Here is a 24,494-nt window from a genome sequence, read left to right on the forward strand (position 1 = left end):
TCCAGTCGACTAGTGTCCAACCGACATCAATAATTCAAAACTGTGAGACGTACATCAAATGTATCCGATAGAACAGTGCGGGGATATTCGGAGTTAATGGTACATGGCAGCAGACAACCGACGCGAGTGCCTTTGCTAAGAGAACGACATCGCCTGGAGCGCTTGTCCTGGGCTCGTAAACACGTCGGTTAACATGGTTGTGGAGATGGAGCAGCGAGTAGTATGATTATTCAAAAACTGTCTTAATCGCATTTATTACTATTATACTGCCAACCGGTTTCAAACCGGTGTAGGGGTCATCTTCTGGGCTTTTACACCATTGCTCGACTGGTGATGGTGTCACTCCTGTCTACATAACGGCAGGAAACTTAATTAAACGCCCAGAAGATGACCCCTATGTTGGGTTGAAACCGGTTGGTGGTATAATAATAACAGATGCGATTAAGACTGTTTTTGAATAATCAATACTACTCGCTGCTCCATCTCCACAACCATGTTGTCCAAAAATCCAACCGACATGTTTACGAGCCCAGGACAAGCGCTCCAGGCGATGTGGTTCTCTTAGCAAAGGCACTCGCGTCGGTCGTCTGCTGCCATATACCATTAACTCCGAATGTCCCCGCTCTGTTCTAACGGATACATTTGAAGTACGTTTCACATTGATTTCTGAGATTGTTTGACGCAGTGTTGCGTGTCTGTTAACCTGCAACTCTACGCAAATGCCGCTGCTCTCGGTACTTAAGTGAAGCCCGTCGGCTACTTCCTTGCCTGTGGTGAGAGATAATCACTATCATTTAATAATCTCGGCACACTCTTGACACAATGGCTGTCGGAACACTGAATTCCATCACGAGTTCCGAAACAGAATGTCACATGCGTCTAACTCGAACTACAATTACGCTGAAAAGTCGTGCTGCGAAAATCATTTGGAAACACTCTCACATGAAGAACATGAATAAGAATTTCAGCTCCGCCTATGCACTATCATATTATAACATATGTGCACTCCTGGAAACTGAAATAAGAACACCGTGAATTCATTGTCCCAGGAAGGGGAAACTTTATTGACACATTCCTGGGGTCAGATACATCACATGATCACACTGACAGAACCACAGGCACATAGACACAGGCAACAGAGCATGCACAATGTCGGCACTAGTACAGTGTATATCCACCTTTCGCAGCAATGCAACCTGCTGCTATTCTCCCATGGAGACGATCGTAGAGATGCTGGATGTAGTCCTGTGGAACGGCTTGCCATGCAATTTCCACCTGGCGCCTCAGTTGGACCAGCGTTCGTGCTGGACGCGCAGACCGCGTGAGACGACGCTTCATCCAGTCCCAAACATGCTCAATGGGGGACAGATCCGGAGATCTTGCTGGCCAGGGTAGTTGACTTACACCTTCTAGAGCACGTTGGGTGGCACGAGATACATGCGGACGTGCATTGTCCTGTTGGAACAGCAAGCTCCCTTGCCGGTCTAGGAATGGTAGAACGATGGGTTCGATGACGGTTCGGATGTAGCGTGCACTATTCAGTGTCCCCTCGACGATCACCAGAGGTGTACGGCCAGTGTAGGAGATCGCTCCCCACACCATGATGCCGGGTGTTGGCCCTGTGTGCCTCGGTCGTATGCAGTCCTGATTGTGGTGCTCACCTGCACGGCGCCAAACACGCATACGACCATCATTGGCACCATGGCAGAAGCGACTCTCATCGCTGAAGACGACACGTCTCCATTCGTCCCTCCATTCACGCCTGTCGCGACACCACTGGAGGCGGGCTGTACGATGTTGGGGCGTGAGCGGAAGACGGCCTAACGGTGTGCGGGATCGTAGCCCAGCTTCATGGAGACGATTGCGAATGGTCATCGCCGATACCCCATGAGCAAAAGTGTCCCTAATTTGCTGGGAAGTGGCGGTGCGGTCCCCTACGGCACTGCGTAGGATCCTACGGTCTTGGCGTGCATCCGTGCGTCGCTGCGGTCCGGTCCCAGGTCGACGGGCACGTGCACCTTCCGCCGACCACTAGCGACAACATCGATGTACTGTGGAGACCTCACGCCCCACGTGTTGAGCAATTCGGTGGTACGTCCACCCGGCCTCCCGCATGCCCACTATACGCCCTCGCTCAAAGTCCGTCAACTGCACGTACGGTTCACGTCCACGCTGTCGCGGCATGCTACCAGTGTTAAAGACTGTGATGGAGCTCCGTATGCCACGGCAAACTGGCTGACACTGACGGCGGCGGTGCACAAATGCTGCGCAGCTAGCGCCATTCGATGGCCAACACCGCGGTTCCTGGTGTGTCCGCTGTGCCGTGCGTGTGATCATTGCTTGTACAGCCCTCTCGCAGTGTCCGGAGCAAGTATGGTGGGTCTGACACACCGGTGTCAATGTGTTCTTTTTTCCATTTCCAGGAGTGTATGTGACGCTACCGACACCCAGCTTGCGTGGGCGATTTCCGACAAACAGCACGTTTTGCTGTTTCCCGCAGAAAAAAACATCTGGTGGTGTAAGATCCAGCGAGCAAGGGTGTTATAGGGCTGATTAAATGATACATAGGGGAAGTCGGAGCAGAACGGGACAGTGGGGCACAATGGGAGATAGCTCTTTTCTAGACTGGACAGTCCTGCAACCAGTTGTAAGGACATGTAACTATTTCTCCGAATGGAAGGGAGGTCAGGACAGCCATTTTGTTTAGTTTAAAGTGCGAGGCGCAGAATGGGATAGTGTCCCGTTCTGCCCCATCATATTTTGATTCAAGTAGAAACCTAACTATATTCTTTCCCCTTTCCCCCTTGCTATTCCAGCTGGTGTAAACGTACAAGAAAAGAACTGATAGACAGAAATGTGACGTAAAAGCGACAGATATGGCTGTTTCAGCCGTTGCATCTTCCCAAACGGTATTTTTAAAAGCATGTAAGCAGTTCATCGTACCGAAATCATCATTGGAAAGATATGTGCGTAAAGCAACGAATAATGCTGACTACATAATTGACAAATCAGAAAGGAATTTAAAAAGATGTTTACTGCAGAACAAGAATATGAGCTGGTAACATGTCTCAAGTCAATGGAAAGCAGACTTTTTGGTCTAACAACAAGAGATCTCATATCACTAGCCTATCAACTAGCCGAAAGTAATGGCTTACCACATAGATTTTACAAACAAAATTGTCTAGCGGGACAAGACTGCGTTAAAGGACTTATTACGAGGCATCCTACACTGTCTTTTCGCAAACGAGAAAATACTTCTGGTGCTCGAGCAATGGGCTTCAACAAAGTAGCAGTTTCACAGTAACTTTCTTCTCAATAATATTACTGCCGCGCTGGGTTCGCCGAGATGTTTAAGGCGCTGCCGTCGTGGACTGTGCGGCTGGTCCCGGCGGAGGTTCGAGTCCTCCCTCGGGCATGGGAGTGTGTGTTTGTCCTTGGGATAGTTTAAAAAAATGTTCAAATGGCTCTGAGCACTATGGGACTTAACAGCTGTGGTCATCAGACCCCCAGAACTTAGAACTAATTAAACCTAACTAAACTAAGGACATCACACACATCCATGCCCGAGGCAGGATTCGAGCCAGTGACCGTAGCAGTCGCGCGGTTCCGGACTGCGCGCCTAGAACCGCAAGACCACCGCGGCCGTCTGGGATAGTTTAGGTTAAGAAGAGTGTAAGCTTAGGGACTCAAGACCTTAGCAGTTAAGTCCCATAAAATTTCACACAGATTTTTGAATAATGTTATTGGTAAGTACACGTTGACTGCTGAAAAATATTCAACTGTGATGAAAGCGGCTTGACAGTTAATCCTGAAAGTCAGTCGAAAATAATAGCACTTATGGGAAAAAGGCAAGTAGGAGCGGTAACATGTTCAGAACGTGGAGAAAAAGTTACCGCAGTCATCTCCATCTCTGAATCTGGGTTATACATACAGTCCATGCTTATCTTCCAAAAAGTGGCTCTGAGCACTATGGGACTTAACATCTATGGTGATCAGTCCCCTAGAACTTAGAACTACTTAAACATAACTAACCTAAGGACATCACACAACAGCCATCGGTGTGGATTACTAGTGAATTATTTCTAGTATGGTTTAGAAAGTTTGTGGGATTTTCTAAGGTCACGAAAGAATCACACTAAAAACCTGGAGCTGCTTGATATGGCTAGAGTGTCTACTGAATCTGCCACTAAAAGGCCTACGACTGACCAAGGCTCAATCATTGACCCCCAGCCTGGATGTTCATGGATGCCAGACTCTCCCAACCACCTATGTTCGCCAAACAACTCAGCTATCCAGATATCGCCCGAGGCTGTCATTCCTATCCCACTAATCTGTCAAACTTCTCGGCGGACAAACCGTGTTGGGCTATTGAGCAGTGATTAATTTAAGCTAGCCACCATATACGCTTACCAGGTTAGCAGCGTATTTAAAGACAAGCCTCGTGCAAGAAACCTGGTCAGAAGGTAATGGAACCAGTAATAATTTACAACTAACTACAGCATTGAAATCAACTGATGACAGGTAGACCATTACCGATGAGGCATACGATGGAAAGTCAATAGACTGAACACTTAGCTGAAATCCAAGTATAAAGCTGAGGGGCGGAACGTCCAGCCCAAAGCACGTTTAGCGCAAACACCCAGTCTGAGAACAAAACAAACATGAAACAAGAGGATGATATTACACCTTGCAGTACAAATGCCAGAGCCCAAATAAAGCCTAACCCAAGGTGGCTAAGGCTTCTCGCTGAATTAAAGTTTACAAAACAATGAAAACTAGCAGGGTTCCCTAACAGAGCGCTGGTCGAAGTGGCCTAGCGATTCTAGGCGCTACAGTCTGGAACCGCGCGACCGCTACGGTCGCAGTTTCGAATCCTGCCTCGGGCATGGATGTGTGTGATGTCCTTAGGTTAGTTAGGTTCTAGGGGACTGATGACCTCAGCAGTTAAGGTTAGTTAGGTTCTAGGGGACTGATGACCTCAGCAGTTAAGTCACACAGTTAATTCCCATAGTGATCAGAGCCATTTTTGAACCTTACACAGCAGACGTGCCAATACTTTCGTTCATACCCCAGAATCAACTAGCTCAACATAAACCCTTGACACATTTCAGATAATAATTTAAGCCAACATACTTAAATACCTTTGTTTACCACAAGCCATAATTAGTTAACAGGTCAGGCTCTTTTATTGATGCGAAAATTAGGTAGCAAGTTAAGGTCTACAATTCCACTTTGTCATTTAACACTCTTCGTGACGAGGAAAGAAAGAATCCAGCTAATTAATATAAAGTCATTACTTTTATTCGCTTAAAATCACCAGACAAAGATGAGAGTCAAATTTTCACTCCCTAGCAGCACCGGCAGAACACGAGCATAAGGTGACCTTTAAATAAACTGCTCCTTGTTCATCAGTCAATTATCTTCGCGTAATTACTGCAGACGCCGGAATCTCCAGTTGCTTGCAAGTGACGCAAATAATAATCAAAACGTCTTACTTTAAGTCCGATGACATCCGTTGGATAGGTGTATCTATGGACAACCAGGCCTCATCCCCTAGGATCCACATGCGACCAAGACAGTAACACTGGCTGCTATCACGGATTTGACGATGCATCACACGTGACACGAGTCGCGCCAAACTATAAACAAAACGGCTTGGCCTCCTGAACGCTCCCAGACGTCTGCAACATTGAGAGTGACGCCCTGCTGCAAACACGGTCGGCAACTGGCAGCAGGATCGCCATAGCGCCATCTGGCTAGGGTAAGAAAACAGCAGAGTGCAAAGCGGGAAATTCAAAAGGAACGCGCTACAGACAAGGAGGAAACACAGAAAACCTAGCGTGACATTTCGTCACGGTTCATCCACATCATTACAAAATGTGGAACAAATATTAATGTAATGCAATACGACAACGCTCGTCTCAGCACGACTCCGACAACCAAATCTGCCATCACTGACGCTAGTTCCAAGTACTGCCGCACCCACCGAATATTCCTGACTTGGCCCCCTCATCTTACCACCTATTGTGGGCTATGAAGAAACCTCCTTGCGGACATCACTTTGTGTAGTCCAGAAACTGCAATCAGTTTCCCTGCGCAGGGTGCGTCAGACTCGAAAAACGTGTTTCGACGAGGGCCTAAAAAAGTCACCAGATCGCTGAGACAAATACGTGCGCCCTAATGGAAACTATGTTGAGAAAATGCATGTATCTGCAAAGGCACGAAAGTGACCAGCACTCGATAGAAAGATACCGATTACATTACTATCTAGCATTACAGGCAAACGGTAGAAATCCTGCCGTTCAAAATAATTTTAGCTTTACGGTAATTAGGAATGCACAAAACAGCAGACACCTAAATCATTAAAAACTACAGAAACTTAAAGGCATGACTAAAATATCGAGTCTTCATTACAGTTTAAAACAGTCACGAAAAAATTAACTAGAACTGACACACAAAAGCCTTAAAGCTAACACAAATTCAGTTAACCAATAAGAGATAGCAGAAATGGCTTGACTCGCAGGAATTCGTTAGAGATGCCTGTAATATTCCTTTGTAGGAACAAAAAAAACAAAATAAACTATTTCTTAAAGCAATACGGCGCAATCAAGTTATAATGGGGTTGCTGACCCGGAATGAGTCCGAAACTATTTACTATAATAATTTAATCTTCGTTTTAGTACATGAGTACAACATCGTAAGTGCCATAATAATTGCTGTAATGATCAAACAGAACATTATGATCGCCTGTGTAATAGTCATCATGTGTACCTATTGCACAGATAACAACGGCGACGCGTTCACACCACAGATATTTTATAGCTGCGTATTAACTACCTAAATATAAAACATTTATGGTGAGAGCCGGAATGTTTATAATATCACATCAAAATGTTAGGTCACTCTGTATACAACAGCACAGAATCGACATGAAATCAATTTTATAAAATTTACCGTGAAATGTAAGATGATCATTCACCAGATACAGTCACACCAGATATGATATGTACTTCACGAGCTCATTTTTGTGAAAATTTTCCTGTAATGTTAGGAGTTTTCTGTTGTGTTTGTCGATTCTAATAATTTTCATATTCTTTCCCATTTCAGATGGTTCATGCCCATGCTTTCTTAAGTGTTCAGGAAAGGTAAAGGCGTTATTTCAATATTGTCAGGTCCTTATATGTTCTTTGCATTTTGAAATTTCTATCGTAGTCTTTATGACTTTATATGTACTGTGTGCTGGACGAGACTCCGAAAAAGTTAACCACTTTTCGTGAAAGGAGGGCAAGCTTTTCGCTCTTGGCATATTCAGCCAGTTAAGTGTAGCACTTAATACAAGCTTTCATTCTGAGCCACAATTCTGAAGTCAGGCGAAACACCATAGTATAATGGCTTGCAAAAAAAACTAGTTTTCGTGTGAAAAATCTAGTTTTCACGTGATATGTCTCTTGACGGAAATTGAACTATATATAGAAGGCACTGTTATAGCGTGGTGCAGAAGGTAAGTACTCGTAAAACGACACTTTTACTCAAAGACAATAACTACGCTGATGTAACCGCCATTTGTGACGGTCCCCAGGAAAATGTAAATGCGATGTATGATTTTTTATAGGATATGTGGTAACCAGGGATATCAGTGCACGTTCTATAAATATGCTGCTTGCTGGCCATAACGTTAGTACGGAGCTGCAGTAGACGTTCCGTTCCTCCACCAGGGAGCCAGGGAGGTTGACAGCTGCTGGATGGCCGTTGTTTCATGTGGACGTGCTACAATACGTACCAAATGGTTCAAATGGCTCTGAGCACTATGGGACGTAACATCTGAGGTCATCAGTCCCCTAGAACTTAGAACTACTTAAACCTAACTAACCTAAGGGCATCAAACACACCCATGCCCGAGGGCGGACTCGAACCTGTGACTGTAGCAACAGCGTGGTCCCGGACTGAATCGCCTAGAAACGCTCGGTCACAGTGCCCGGTCAATACGTCTCTCCTGCGCATGTAACTCGTGCTGGGTTGGACTTAAGTCTACGAAACGGGCTGCCCAGTCCATTAACCAAATATCCCCTCGTTATATGAGCTCCTCTACCTGTGCTCTTTAATGCTGTCATGCATTATCATCATAAACATGAAGTAAATGCCGAATGTGTCCCCAAAAACTTGCACGTGAAGGTTTCCAATGCCACAATAACGATGAGAATCGAGTGTGCCGACTTCAGAGATTTGGATGTATGTTCCCCCTTGTAACATTACCCCTCATCACTCCAAAACGCGTGGACCATCAAAACAAATCGTGTTCGACAGTGCTCCTGGGTATATTAACTGTTTCCACATGTCGCCATATGAGCATACGTCCAGAACCATGACTCGTACTGAATGTGCTCTCATCCGATTAGACCGCTCTCGTTGTTGGCCTCGTACCTTGCTCTTCGGAATCATAAAAAACGGCGCTGCCGTTGTGTTGGTCTTCGTCGTGGGGCAATGAGAGCAGTCCTATACAATCTCCGTGCCATTGTGAAGGGAGAGACTACTCGTCATGCAGTCTTGTTAAATTTGGTTGCAGTTGCACCCACTGTTTGACGTCGGACCTTCCATGCTTGTTACACGACTCTGAGCACTACGGGACTTAACATCTGTGGTCATCAGTCACCTACAACTTAGAATTACTTAAACCTAACTAACCTAAGGACAACACACACATCCATGCCTGAGGCAGGATTCGAACCTTCGACCGTAGCGGTCGCGCGTTTCCAGACTGAAGCGCCTAGAACCGCTTGGCCACACCGGCCGGCACTTGTTACACAATGTACCGGTGGTCTGTTGCTGTAGCTGTCTGCGGTTATTTATCACCTTTTCTTTGCCCAGCAGTGCCTGTGGTTCGGAATACGTCCCATACACGTGAAACAATGCTGTACACAATAGAAAATTCTTATGCTGCACACGTACACTTCGTCCTTCTTCCAGTTTCACGATAACTCTTCTTACTGCGAAATTCAATTAAATGTTCAAATGTGTGTGAAATCTTATGCGACTTAACTGCTAAGGTCATCAGTCCCTAAGGTTACACGCTATTCAACCCAAAGGACAAACACACACATCCGTGTCTTGGGGGGGGGGGGGGGGGGGGGGGACGAACCTCCGCCGGGACCAGCCGCACAGTCCATGACTGCCGCGCTTAGGCCGCTCGGCTAATACCGCGCGGCTCATTGCGAAGTCATCCAGATGTTACCTATCGGGCCATGTCTAAATGAAGAACACCACCACACTGTGCAGTAAATTCTCGCTGGTTGGTACACACAGACTTTGCTCCTGGATCCTCCAATGGCTGGTGTTGCGGGGCCTGCACTATAATTACGCTGACCTCATGCCATGTGACGTTCAGCTTCTCATCACATTCAGGTATAAAGCGTACAGAAATCAACTGACAGGACAAGAATCACATTGACGCAGCCAAGTATTCAGAATGTAAACCAAAACAATTAATGGCGCACAAGCCTGTGGCCGTATAGCTGATAAGTGCTGTAGAACCACTGTGTTTGCCATTGCAGCGTGAAGACGGACATGGGTCCTGGGATGGCTACCAGCCGGCTGTACATCGCCAACGCGAATCGCCGCGACTCCGGCAACTACACGTGCGCCCTGGCGGCCGTCGCCAGCACCACCGTCTTCGTCTACGTCATCAGTGGTGAGTTCTGTGACGCAGGTGTTGGCTACCATTCTGAAACTACAGTGTATTTGTACTGGAACAAAAAACTGTGCGGTCACCCACAACAAGGTGCTGTATTCCCGGAACAGGGAAAGTAACTCTTGTCATACATAAGTAGGGAAAACAGACAGTAGCAAATGACAACATCTATCACAGACTTGTAATGTTCCATCTGTACAATAATGTAATACAGCTCTACTTGTTGTCTAATCATACTTGCCTCAAGCGATAAGTGCTTATGAATTGTCACCAGAGAATGAAAACTCTGTTTTTTATGATTAATGGCATGGTAGTAAAAGCAGAACTTTTGAAATTTTTTACTTGTCTATTATGGATCTTCGTGTAACCTTTAACCATGTAGCTTTACACTGTAGAGCATACTTTGGTCAGCAGTGTAGATACTCTGGCAGTAGGAAACGGAAAATGTCTATTTGCACAGTACTGTACACACTGCTTTGAGCATTTGTCTTTTTCGTAACGTATCTCACGTGTTTCGAGTACTACCATCGCCTGATGATGGCAGCCCAACCATGACAGTATATAACAAATAAATAAGCACACTAGACAATCTAAACAGTATTGTTCGGCGAAGTTCATAATGATAACGGGCTTATTCGAGGCTCTTTGTGTTCTTTCACAATGGAATCGACCATCTGTCAGTGAGCTACGGATTTTACTTAGTAAGGTCTGGAAAGCGTAAACATAGCGTTTAAAGACCAGTTTTAGATATTATAAGAATAGGAAATGAAACATGTAGTTAAAAAAGGTAAAAAAAATCATTAGAATTTCCCGAATATGTTTACACTCACTTGTCGTAGCTGTCACTTATCAAACCAAACGAGCAAATAACAGTATTATTATTTCTATTTGATTGCTTAAACTGATAAATCAAAGCAAAGGAAGCCGCGTTTCTTTCTTGTGTTTGAGTGCGGCTTGACTTCACTTGGAGATCGGAAAAGTTAATGTCACAAAGTGATAAGCAACTCCACGGAAGCGGAACTCCACTGACGAAAGCAATATAAGACAATGTAACGTCAAGTATAATTAATGACATTATCATAATTGGATGTCTTGCAGTATCCACTTATATAGAGATAACCGCGATTAATTTATCTGTATAAATAAAAATGTAAATGTTCATTTGTTCGAACCCTTAAATCTCACTGACTGCTTTGAAATTTTAACACAACTTTCTATTCAAAAACGCTTCCGTTCTTATATGCCTATTTTTAATTTATATATTATGTGAACAAATATGTAATATATATAGGGGAATCGTTATTACCAATATCCTCGAAAATTTTGTCACAGATTTACTTAAAACTTCTACACATTACTGTAATGGACGTTCCGATGGATACAAGCTACATATTTTTAGATGTACATAGTATACACATATTTATAATAAATATAATAGTCAAACTTTGTTGCCAAACAGCGTAGTGTTATTTGTACTTTTTCGGCTTATGGTTAGAATACTATTACACAATCTGAATTTGCAGTAATAATTAACTGGGTACAGGGTCAGGGATTAGGAGAAGGAATAGATAGACAGAAGGTGGGATGCAGCGGATACAGAAAGCATAAAGCAGGAGATGAACAGAGAGTGGGACAGAAGGGGATTGGAAACGAAGGGGGGAGGGAGAAGGAGGACTTACAAAAGTAGAGGATGTGATGAGCAGAGACTGATGAAGAGGGGCCAGGAGGAGGTAGAGAAGGGAGGAGAATACACAAAGAAAGGAGGGAGAAGGTGATAAACAGTGAAAGGGGGAGAGAGAGGGCTAGGAGGAGATAGAGAGAGGCCAGTGGAAAAGACCGTCAGTGTGAGGAGGGCTGAGGTGACGGAAAGAGAGAGGGAAGAAGGAGGAGATGGTTGAAGAGAGGGAGGAGGATGAGATAGATGGAGATGGTGGTGTGCAGAGGATGAGGACGTATATCAAATTACTATAAGTATTAGAAACTTGTGGTTTCTCTTCTCATTCTTTTCCATTCTTCCATACCGAGCCACAACAACGCGTGACCGGGAACAGAGAATATTATAATAAACTAACCGGTAATAATATACTGGAGAAGTGGAAGTACACTGTCACCTGGTGGGACCGACCATCCTAGAGCTAGCAGGCATGGTCTCATCAAGTTGTCTGTACCCGTATGTCGTTTTCAGACTCGGTGGACTTGCCCAGTCTAGCCTTAATTTTTGGTTAGGTCAGTTTGATGGGATTGCTTTAGATTCAGACGTTTCTCTCTAGATTCATTTGCTTATGCTTGAGCACTCGAGAAGATTGTATGTAAGGTGTTGTTCCGCATATGTAAATTGCCGCTTTCCACGCTAGCCTGTCTTAACACAAGTCTCTTCACCTCTGTGTAACTACAGCAGTCTACAAGAGCTTGAAGCTCATTACTGTAGTTCATCCTTGAGGTCCCTCTCCATTTCTCACCTCCCACATTTCACTTAGTACGTACATTATGTCTACTATTTTGCCCTACGAACCAATTCTTCCTTTCAGTCAAGTTGTACCTCTGTCTGTTCTCCGCAATGAACTTCAGTACCTCGCTACTTGAGTTCGATCTACTCATCCAGTATTCAGCATTTTTCTGTAGCACATTTCAAAATGTTCCATTCCTTTCTAGTCTTTCCGGATTATCAGCCACGTTTAACTTCAGTTAAGCGGCACACAAAAAAAAAAAATACTTTCTTAAAGGAATCCCTAATACTTACATTTGTAACATTATATGGGAAAAACTTCCTGATGTTCTGAAAAACTATATTTCTTTGGTCACGAACTGGCTTCTAGCTCCTTACGCCATCTTCAGGTGACAACTGAATGTCGCAAAACACAAATACATTGACTTGCGGCTTACACATGTATCATTTACTCAGAGGGTACAAAAATGATGACATGTGTAGTGCTTATATGGGGAAATACTAAATTTTTGACGCAGAAATAATGACATAACTAAAAGAGGAAAGAATTATTTTGTGGAGATACGTTCGACAACTGATGAAAAATAATTGTTTAAAAAAAAGTTTCAGTACTAAATAAATTCAATTCGGTACGACAAACAGTAACTAAAACACCACGTTATCCAATAGCAGCTATCCATTTTGATCAACATACCATTTGAGTGACAATCCAACGAACTAGCGGGAGTACATATCACCACACAACGTTATTGGTCTGTGACCAGAGGCGGTTCTTTAGAATATGTACAGCGGCGTTAGTTTACATAATAAGGTGCAAATAACGACCTCTATGTTACGAATTAGCTAACAGATTTTCATTTCAATACAGTAGTTTATAACCCGTCTTTCTTTTTTTGTAATAGCAAAAATCAACAAGTATATTTGCGTATCACTTTGAAATATTCAAGAAATCCAACGTGGAACTTGCTAGCTCATATCTTAGTAGTGAATTGGTCCACCAAAAGCTATGCAAAAGATTTTTAATACGTTCACACAACTGTCCTATACAAAACTGTTACGTCACTTTAGTAATAAATATATAAAAACTAAAAAAAATTGTTGAAGATCACTTTCATAAAATAGAGTTACACGCCAATTTGAAATTCGTCAAAAGCTAAAATTAACAGTCATTCATATCATAGTGGTTAAGTTATTTACTAAATATTTGAATGTAAAAGAAATATAAAAGTCCTTACAAACGATTTTTATGAAGATCTGTTAACATGAAAGTAAAATAATGAAGATCAATAGGACAAGGCTGATTTAAGCATAGACATTTAACAAAACTTAAAATTTCATACATAAATGTATGATGTAACTCGAACTGCGTTACGCTGTTTGCCGTAAGACAGTAAAACAAACTGTCATTATACCTGGCATTTAAGTTTGAAATTTGAATAGTGATTTACTTGTTTGGTGGTAAAATAGGTATGCCACTTGATAGTACCAACAAAGTAGAGCACAAAACTATCCGCTGTTAATAATACGCTATGTCTTCAAATACTACCATGCCAAGTGTTGTCTTTTTGAAGTTAGGCCGAAATTCCCATATTCAATGCCTTCTGTTTCGCGACGCCTCGTTCCCCAAAGCACCAGATCGTCGAAAAATTTCCAATACAGGCTGTTCTTCACCAAGACCTGTTCATTGAGCAGGTGAACACCAGATGATCTCAGATGAAAGTATATCTACATCTTTTCTGGGAGATCCATCAATCTCCCTTTCTCAGCCTTGTGCAACAACTTGACTCCTGATTTCAGAGAGGCGAAGGTGTGTCTCCTTTCATCCAGGTGGACGGTGAAGTTGGATCTCTCAGCTACATGCAGCCAATCGAAAGCTTTGTGTCAACCAAAGCTGAACGTAAGCTTTTCATGAGTCTGTTCCAGGTAACAGGCGTCACAGTGTGGGCATTCCATACCGTACACACTTGATTCGTGATGCATATTTTATTTATCAACCCCATTAACCAAACCACGCCCACGGCTCTTTGTAGTTGAGAAGGAAACCATTATATTTGGTTTTTGTAGACCGATGATACCTTTGTATGGCAAGCAAATGCACTTGTTATCTGTATCTCCCATTTTGTTACTACCTATATTTGTCTTGCATCTTGCCATTTTTTACAACCTTAATCTAAATGTTATCTACGTAATGAAGGCGTAGTTGTTCGCCTTGGCCATATGTCGAATAGTACCTAATCGTTTTTCACGTTCAACAGATGAGGGTGGCAACTTGAGAAGACGGTTAACAGAAAAATAAAAGAAGGCATTATTATGCTGGTTCTGGTCTTTTGAAAGGTGGTCAGTAAAAATAATTGCAGATATATTTTTTTCTCAAAACCCCGAATTCATGTTCCCCATTACCATTTCTGAAATCTAAGTCTAAGAAGTTCACGGAACCATTGGTTTCCATTTCGCAGGTGAATTTGACTTTTGATGCTGTCCATTGAATCTGTCAACAAATGTATTAATTACAACATCGTTATCATTAACCAGCAACAGAGTGTCATCACCGTATCTAAAGTACAATATCTTCATCGCCAGATGTAGACTTTCATTAAAAAATTTCTTTTCGATATATCTGATGAATATATCGGGCAGCAAGCCGGATATGGAGCTTCCCATGCTAACCCCTTCATTGTGAAGATACATTTATCCCTTATATTTCAGTCATTTTACTTCAAACCTAGCTACAACAAATCAATAAATTTGTTAATTTCATCAGTCGACAGCCTACTCTGAGAGCAAAAATTTTCCTTAATGTTTCCAATAAGATTGGTAATGGTACCTCTGCATAAATGTTCACTATATCTAAAGATATAGTTTGAGTGTTGCTAATGTTCTTGCTCACTTTGTGACTATTTTTGGTTGGAAATTTTTTACTGTTGTTTTTCTACTGTTGTAATAATATTTCTTTAACGAATTAAGACACTTCCTAGAGGCCTTACAGAATGGATCCCCATCCTTCCATTGACGATTCGTCTTCTTGGCCATAACTTTTATGGACCTTAACTTGCTCCCTAAGTGTAATGGTATGCGGGTGCATTAATTCAGTTGTGGATCCCTGACTAAAATATTCCTTTGTATGTATTTAACTTATCATTCAGTCTGTTATGTGCTTCTGACGTTAGATCTCTAGCAATGTCTCTTATAACACGAAATGACATATTAAACATCACAGGAATTAGTAATCCTGACAGTTCAAAATGCAGTTTATACTACACATAGCTAATTATTTCTTTTTTTAACGAGTCTCCACTCTCACATTTACGTTTGCATTCTAGCACATTCGCATTCCTGCTCTTGCTACTGAATTTTGCCAGTACATATCTTGGTGTTATTCGCAATACATGCTTTGTCGATACACAATATACTGATCGTAAGATTTTTGTATCTACATTCATACTTGGCTTATGAGATTATGACTGATGCTGTGTGCGTAAACTTCGTTAAGTTTCGTCTGTTATGTATAACAAAATCTTAATTTAAAAGATTTGAAAGTCAAAACTAAGATACATTCTGTGTCATTTGTTTTTTCATTTCCAGTATTTGCGGCAGGATCCCTTTTCTTCCAATTCTCTTTAGAGACTGTACTGCTTCCCGTTCTACATCAGATGACTGGTTTTCTGTTAAAAGATCACAGGCAAAGAAGGCAAAGATTAAAACTTACTTTCTTAATCTCATGCTTCTGCCGTATTCATATAAACTAAACTGCCACAGTTGCGCTAAATTTATCAATATCCACTTTCTCACAATCCCTACATCTGATCCTATGCACACCACTCTGTGGGAGGCGTTACTGTTTGTCTCTCCTATAGAGTTAAAAAGTGGACATGCTGTTGGTATTGTAAAATGCAGATTTGCGAGGATTCGACTTTTTTCCGAGAATATCTGAAATCTTACTCATACGGCACAGCAATAGCCATTATTTGTGGCGATGTATTTGATGGTTTTATGTTCTTTTGGACAGACTGAGGTACGGTAACAGCTATGAGCAGATGCACTATTGAATGAAAAGCTACGTGTTTGTGTCTGTATGGGTGCTGGGAGCTTCAGCGATTACTTCATCTGTAGCCGTGGTTTTCCTGTAAATGCTAAATAAATGTCTCCTTGTGCCAATATACATTAAGCTCCAATACATTTATAGAAGATACACCAAGCTCCATTGTGAAGAGAGTTTTCTTATGTTGGAAGCTGAAATATTGTATTAATGTATCCAACGGGACAGTGGTACTAGCGCGCAAACACAGCACCTCATCGACACCTCGTACCCAGTTCAGTATCTATTTCTGTGGATTTTTTTTTCGAAATTTTACACACAACTATACGTTATTTATGGAGAATATGATCGAATATTAGCAAATGTCTTTATTTCAATTATCGTGATCACAAAATTTACTAACAATGTTAATCGGTTTCAGTTGGTAAGTGTAATGAAAGTTCTGATGAATAGATTAGATTAGATTAGATTAATACTTGTTCCATAGATCATGAATACGACACTTCGTAATGATGTGGAATGTGTCAGGTTAATAAAAGATGTCTGTACAAGAAATTACATTACACAAAATATTGCATGACACTAATGATTAAGTTTTTTTTACTTAGTTTATATCTAAAAATTCAGCCAATGAGTAGAAGGAGTTGTCATCTAGAAATTCTTTTAATTTATTTTTAAATGTTAGTTGGCTATCTGTCAGGCTTTTGATGCTGTTTGGTAGGTGCCCAAAGACTTTTGTGGCAGCATAATTTACCCCTTTCTGTGCCAAAGTCAGATTTAACCCTGCATAGTGAAGATCATCCTTTCTCCTGGTGTTATAGGTATGCACACTGCTATTACTTTTGAATTGGGTTGGATTATTATCAACAAATTTCATAAGGGAATATATATACTGTGAGGTTACTGTGAGGATCCCTAGATCCTTAAATAGATGTCTGCAGGATGACCGTGGGTGGGCTCCAGCAATTATTCTGATTACACGTTTTTGTGCAATGAATACTTTTCTACTCAACGATGAATTACCCCAGAATATGATGCCATACGAAAGCAGTGAATGAAAGAGGGCATAGTAAGCTAATTTACTGAGATTCTTATCACCAAAATTTGCAATAACCCTAATAGCATACGTAGCTGAACTCAGACGTTTCAGCAGACCATCAATGTGTTGCTTCCAGTTTAACCTCTCATCAATGGACACACCTAAAAATTTTGAAAATTCTACCTTAGCTACAGACTTCTGTTCAAATTCTATATTTATTACTGGAGTTGTGCCATTTACTGTACGGAACTGTATATACTGTGTTTTATCAAAATTTAAAGAGAGTCCATTTGCTGAGAACCACTTAATAATTTTGTGAAAAACATCATTTACAATTACATCACTTAGTTCTTGGTTTTTGGATGTTATTACTATACTTGTATCATCAGCAAAAAGAACTAACTTTGCATCCTCATCAATGTGGAATGGTAAGTCATTAATGTACATCAAGAACAGTAAAGGACCTAAGACCGATCCCTGTGGGACCCCGTGCTTGATAGCACCCCAGTTTGAGGAATCAGTTGTTGTTTTAACATTACACGAACCGCTTATTTCAACTTTCTGCATTCTTCCAGTGAAGTATGAATTAAACCATTTGTGCACTGCCCCACTCAAACCATAATGATTTAGCTTATCTAAAAGAATTCCATGATTTACACAATCAAAGGCCTTTGAGAGATCACAAAAAATACCAATGGGTGATATCCGGTTATTCAGAGCATTTAATATTTGATCAGTGAAAGCATACATAGCATTTTCTGTTGAAAAGCCTTTCTGGAAACCAAACTGACATTTTGTTAGTACTTTATTTTTACAAATATGGGAGGCTACTCTTGAATACATTACTTTCTCAAAAATTTTTGATAGTGCTGTCAGAAGACAGATTGGGCGGTAGTTGTTGACATCCGACGTATCCCCCTTTTTATGCAATGGTTTTACAATGGCATATTTCAGTCTATCAGGGAAAACTCCCTGCTCCAAAGAGCTATTACATACGTGGCTGAGAATCCTACTTATCTGTGGGGAACAAGCTTTAAGTACTTTGCTGGAAATGCCATCAATTCCGTAAGAGCTTTTACTTTTCAGTGAGTTTATTATTTTACTGATTTCAGAGGGAGAGGTTGGTGGAATTACAGTTGTTTCAAACTGCGCAGGTATGGCCTCTTCTATTAATAGCCTTGCCTCTTCTAGTGAAGATCAGCAGCTAATACCAGTCATTCTCGTTGTGGCGACCAAGACAGCTTTAACTTACATTTGTATAATTTGCTAAAAGTATTTTTAGGAAAAGCGTACCTTTCTACTGCAAGTCCACATGTTATGTCCTCTTTGCTTCAGCCATCGCCAGTTGTTTTTCTCCACAGGTAGCAAAACTCGTTTATTACTGCTTGTACTATTGTTAATGTTCTTCTTGTAACTTCTCTTCGATGTGCCACCCATTTGGTCTAACTACAGTTCTACGTTCTTATCCATCTCTGAACGAATTATCATATCCTCGACAAATATCAAAGGCTTTTATTCCATCTCACAGAACCTTATTTCTGTTTCCAAATTTCCCTTCGGTTCCACCCACTGTTTGGTCAAAGTATAGATTGAGTACCATACAGAATAGGTTATAACCTTATCCTACTCCTTTCTCAATTCATGTCCTTTGTCTCTTATAACTGTAAGTTATTACATCAGTTGCACATAACATTTCAAATAAACAGACAAACTCCGTCCGAACAGGCCTTGAAGATCCAATGGTAACGTCTGGCTGTCTTGTCATCCCCAGTCCGAAAGCATCACCGGATGTAGATATGGAGAGAATTTGTGGTCAACACACTCCTCTCCTGGCCGTTATCAGTTTTCGTGACTGGACATAACTTTTCAATTCATGTAATTTGTTGCTGCTACTCAGTATTCCTAAATTTCAGTACTGACAACATGATTAAAACCTGTCTTTAAATTTACAAACCCTACCAATACCGATTTTACTTATTCTATGCCTACTAGCTCCATAGATGACGAAGAGTTTCATGAAATGTATGATGAGATAAAAGAAATTATTCAGATAGTGAAGGGAGACGAAAATCTAATAGTCATGGGTTGCTGGAATTCGATAGTAGGAAAAGGGAGAGGAGGAAACGTAGTAGGTGAGTATGGATTGGGGAGGGGGTAGGGGGTGGAGGGGGGGAGAAATAAAAGAGGAAGCCGCTCGGTAGAATTTTGCACAAAGCATAACTTCATCATTGCTAACACTTGGTTCAAGAATCATAAAGGAAGGTTGAATACTTGGAAGAAACCTGCGGATACTGATTGGTTTCAGACAAATTATATAATGATAAGACAGAGATTTAAAAACCAGGTTTTAAATTGTAAGATTATTCCAGGGGCATACGTGGACTCTGACCACAACCTATTACTTATGAACTGTAGATTAAAACGGAAGAAACTACAAAAAGATTAGAATTTCAGGAGATAGGACCTGGATAAACCATAGGCTGAAGAGAGAGCTTGAGGAAGAGCATGAGGGAACGATCGACAAGAAGGGGGTAAAGAAATACAGTAGAAGAAGAATGGGTCGCTTTGAGAGACGAAATAGTGAAGGCAGCAGAGGATCAAGTAGGTAAAACGACGAGGGTTAATAGAAAGCCTTGGGTAACAGAAGAGGTATTGAATTTAATTAAGGAAGGTATTGAGTAGAATTGGTAAGAAAAGAAATTTGTGGCACAACTTGATTAGAAGAAGGGATCGGTTGGTCGGGCATATTCTGAGGCATAAAGGAGTCACAAATTTAGTATTGGAGGGCAGCATGGAACGTAAAAATCGCATAGGGAGACCAAGAGATGAATACACTAAACAGGATCAGAAGAATGTAGGTGACAGTAGGTACTGGGAGAGGAAGTACCTTGCACAAGGTATAGTAGCATGGAGAGCAGCATCAAACCAGTCTCTGGACAGAAGACCACAACAACAACTTACAGATAGATCATTATTGTCATTTTTGCGTCTGATGTTAAGTAATTCCTCCGGTACTCAATCTGGTCTTCCTGACGGTCGGCTTCTCTCACTCTTAATGTTGTTTTGTAAATAAATCGTGTCAATATTTTGCAACCAAAAGTTCTTGAAAGTATGGTGGTATCGAACCAAGTCAGTACCTGCCTTATATGGATTACTGCATCACTAGCGTAGAGCCCACTGCTTGGCTCGTGTAGATTGGGTGGCCTACAGAGATTTTTCCTGTTTCTATTTACTTGAATTTTTATGTTCACAAACTGCAACACTTTCTAAGATTTTCACGCAAATTAAGGGCGTATAAGTACGGCTTTTTCCGAATGTGATTCTGACCAAACGTAATTTAGTAGTAGGAGTCCAGGGATTTTCTTAATCACACCTTTTGTGATCTTCTACAGATATTTCATAGTAACTTTCATTCCCTAAAAAATATTATTTTACATATAATCCAGAAGAGAAATACCAATTTTCATAAATTTAGCTTTAAAATTTTTTTATGTAAAGAAGAATTTTCTAAATAAATTTCATCCAATTTTGTACTCTCTTAGTGGTTGAATTTCCAGAAACACTGAAACACGTATTTTTAAAAAATTTCTAACCTTAAGTTCAAATATCAGTTGTCTCAGATGTAGCCTTCAAAGTACTTTAGTAGTTCTTTAGTAATTACTTATTTTCAAAACATTTCCACGAACTATTTTGCCCTTACAGTGGTAGAATTTCAAAAGGTATTGAATCACATACTTTTTATTTTCTAACTAGAAACTTAACACCAGTTTTCGTAATCCTAGTTTTAAAAATTCCCCTATCAGCGACATACATTCAAAAAGCCTTTATTACTTTTTTCAGCTCCTTAGGATTGGTACTTCGGGCAGTCCCTACTTAAACGATGTGTGTAGGATAAGATCAACACTCTCGCTAAACTTCAAGAATCTATCCTTAGTGGTTTGCTCTGGGCACTGATGTGTCAGTGAATCAGTTGATCCTCTTTCACTCCGTTAAAGGTTGAATTTTCAGAAACAGTGAAAGAAGTATTTTCTAAGTTTCTGACTGACAAGCGAGATCCAATTTAAAAATGGTTTCATAATAGAATCACAAAAAATCTCAGCCCCTATTTCACCCCTTTAGAGGTTCAGTTTCCAAAAAGACAGAAATACTATTTTTTCTTTGTAGCCGTAGTAACAACGTTCATAGATATATTGTTTAAAAATACTAGTAGTGCTACAATAATGATATATTATCAAACAAAGCTTTCACCCAGAATTTCACCCCCAGGATTACATTTCGGGAAATCCTGAAACCTGTATTTCTTTATTTCTGACCGAGAAACCAAATACCAGTTTTTGTAGGTTTAGCTTCAAAATTACCTTAATAGCGACTTATTAAAAAAAAAAAACCTTCGTCCCCTATTCCACTCCCTCAGGTTTGGGACTTCGGAAAATCCTTTTTTAATCAATGCCTATAGTACAAGATCCACACCTTTTGCTAATTCCAAGCTTCTATTCTTAGCGGTTTAGGGCTGGCCGATGATGAGTCAGTCAGTCAGTCAGTCAGGAAATTGCCTTTTATACATGGAGATTTTAAAACTGTTTTCTTTTCTGATTGTTATCTGCTGGTTTCTGTATTCCATGTCACAAAGCTATCCATTGCACTTCTGTTGTGTTTCTTGTATGTCTCAAAGTATTTTTCAGTTCTGCTTTTCTTACCATGTTTTGAGTGAATACTATAGATATGGGTAAGATACATGCACAGTAGAGAGACACTGCGCTTCACGAGATACGTAAGCTGTTCTGTCATTGTTTCGATGTAGTTTGCCATGCAGAGCGCTTCGGCGATGGTTCTGAATATTTAGTTTTTAGGACACAGCGAAAAGTGCCTGGAATTCTCTTCCTCATATGTATCGGTCGTATCTTATTCACATCTTCTTAATGAATCACTAATCTAATACTAGAGTTTTATATTTGTACTTAATTAGCAGTAATAGATAATAATAGTTTCTCTAGTGAAAATATATGAATCTGTGCGTGAAGACGTTACAATACAAAATCTTTATTTAGGAAATCTTCCTTTCTATCCAAGAATAACGGAAAGAACAAGTAACGTAACTACCAGACAGATTTAGGACGGTCAAAGGCGAAGTCTCCGTGAGAATTTTTCGCTTTGTGCTTGAGAATGATGAAGTCATGGAGAGGGTTATTTGCAGTTTGTACAAATAAAAAACAATATCCCTAACTGACGTTATAATTGTCACTCTTATCACAGTAATTGTGGAACAATCAACAGATATATGTTTAATAACAATGTAGTAACAATTAAGTTCATGACGTTATTCATGTACTAGTGGTTCGCAACAGAGAGGCTAAATTATACGAATACTTGGAAAAGTCGTGGAGTCCCTCTACCTTCGGCAAAGAACGGATGAAAACTAGGTTATGCAACTCTGTTGTTGTACGTTCTTTGGAAGCGCCACACTAAATATTAACTGAATTGAGCATAATGATTATATGTTTAAGAAATTGATTTCACAAATTCCGCAAAAATTTGAATGGTTTTGCGATATTGTGGATAGCTTGTGATGGTAAACACTAAATGAAAGAAGACGATGATACAGTTACAAGAAATTCTATAGGAAGAGAAACGTGAAACCCTATTCAGCATTAGAAATATTGGCCATAAAGAAAAAAAATAGTAAATTAGAAGGTGTATCACGTTTTAGAACGTCTTTGTTAAAAGTTTCGAGATCACATCTCTCTGAAGCGCACAAATGTTTCTGCACGCTTTCATCATGTAATTATTCCATATATAAGAGCTCGTAGCAACTTTATAGGACGGACATAATTACCTCCTCCTTGTTAGATTTAAGTACTGGAAATCCCGAATGAAACATTCTCAATGAAGTAAGGTTCAGTTAACAGTAGTTAGAGTTTCAAGGGCTTCTCTCGTCTGCATCCTCAGGAGCTGGAACCGAATCCGTAGCTGAGTTCTAGCTTGTCTCACATACCACGAGGTTTCCGCAAAGTTGAACCAACAACTATGAAGTCACGCTGCAATTGAGTCAGGATAATTGGCCGGTACTCCTCTCAGTGCATCTACCCACAGGAAAGAAAAAGTGCATCATGATGGAACAAATAGCTACTACGAAAACAGTAAATCGGATCGGTTAAATACAGCAGAAGATAAACTTCATTTTCAGATACGGGACTATACAGTAGCCGGAGAAATATTCGGAGCTAAGAAAAAAAAAAAAAAAAAAAAAAAAGAAAGAAACTTTGATACGATGTGTTGTAGAACAAGCACAATATGAGCATGCTACATTTACAATCATATTCGTATATAAGAACTTAGTTAGGGTTATCATATGCTGTGGCGCCGTGTAACCGCTGCACGCTGCAAAAAATTGATAAATAAATAAAATGTTTACGTACATTTATAAGGACAGATACATAAAAAGAATGGTCCAGGCCATTCGAGTTGTGTAGTGCTATAAATAATATCACCTCAAGTAAATGATAATTATATAATTTATTTATATAGATGTTGGTCTGTGAACTATATATATAAATGTAATAAGTTTTAATCCTTAAGTCGAATTATATATATGATACCTTACACACGGCACTACGTGTTATTTCGTACATTGGCACGTGGAAGAGAAAACATTCTGCAGACCTCATTAAAAAGTAGTTATCACCAAAAGCATTCAAAAAGCCCAGTCTTAAATGTCATCCTAAAATTAGAAATTAAAATAAATTACCTAAAGACAAATATAAACATAGAAACGACGCTTATTGTTGCTGCTTTTAATCGTTGCTGCTCTCCAGCCAACTGAAGTCAATCCCTCGATGATTAAATTATAGGCTTGGGGACACAATGCCAGTGGAGATAACAACTTATAGGGAAGCAAATTTACCGCATCAGTTTCATAGGTATAAGGAAATTACGGCCCCTCAATGCAGTTCCCTGATATTTCTGAAACACTGATTAATATAGGGATCAAATACGAACACTGGTCGCTAATGGGTCTGTAGTCGGTAGTTCTGATGTTTGTTTTACTAAACTGCTTCCCCTTCTATGACATTGTTTTCTCCTCTCCCTGTGAAGCCATGCCTCATGCCCCTTTCTGTGATGTCATAATGCTGCATCTCTCTCTCAAGTCATGACTCTTTCTTTGAAATATAACTTTCACAGAGCTTTCAAGCAAATAAACACTTATTCACATATCCCATTGACAATCAAGTATTTTTCTGGTAATTGAAAAAGAAGCCCCTGGCTTCATCCTCTACCATCCAGTCACAGC

The 24,494-nt window shown here is 40.6% G+C and overlaps 1 protein-coding gene across 1 annotated transcript in view; it reads left to right on the forward strand.

The window, feature by feature from the left end:
• LOC126334172 (irregular chiasm C-roughest protein-like) overlaps positions 1 to 24,494 on the forward strand; it is a 427,129-nt gene that overhangs the window by 399,274 nt on the left and 3,361 nt on the right. The window contains exon 6 of the mRNA XM_049996810.1: positions 9,549 to 9,685. Within this exon, the coding sequence (XP_049852767.1) occupies positions 9,549 to 9,685 (137 nt within the window). The remainder of the gene's footprint in view (positions 1 to 9,548; positions 9,686 to 24,494) is intronic.

This window comes from Schistocerca gregaria, chromosome 1 (assembly GCF_023897955.1).
Source record: "Schistocerca gregaria isolate iqSchGreg1 chromosome 1, iqSchGreg1.2, whole genome shotgun sequence".
NCBI classification, from domain to species: Eukaryota; Metazoa; Arthropoda; class Insecta; order Orthoptera; family Acrididae; genus Schistocerca; species Schistocerca gregaria.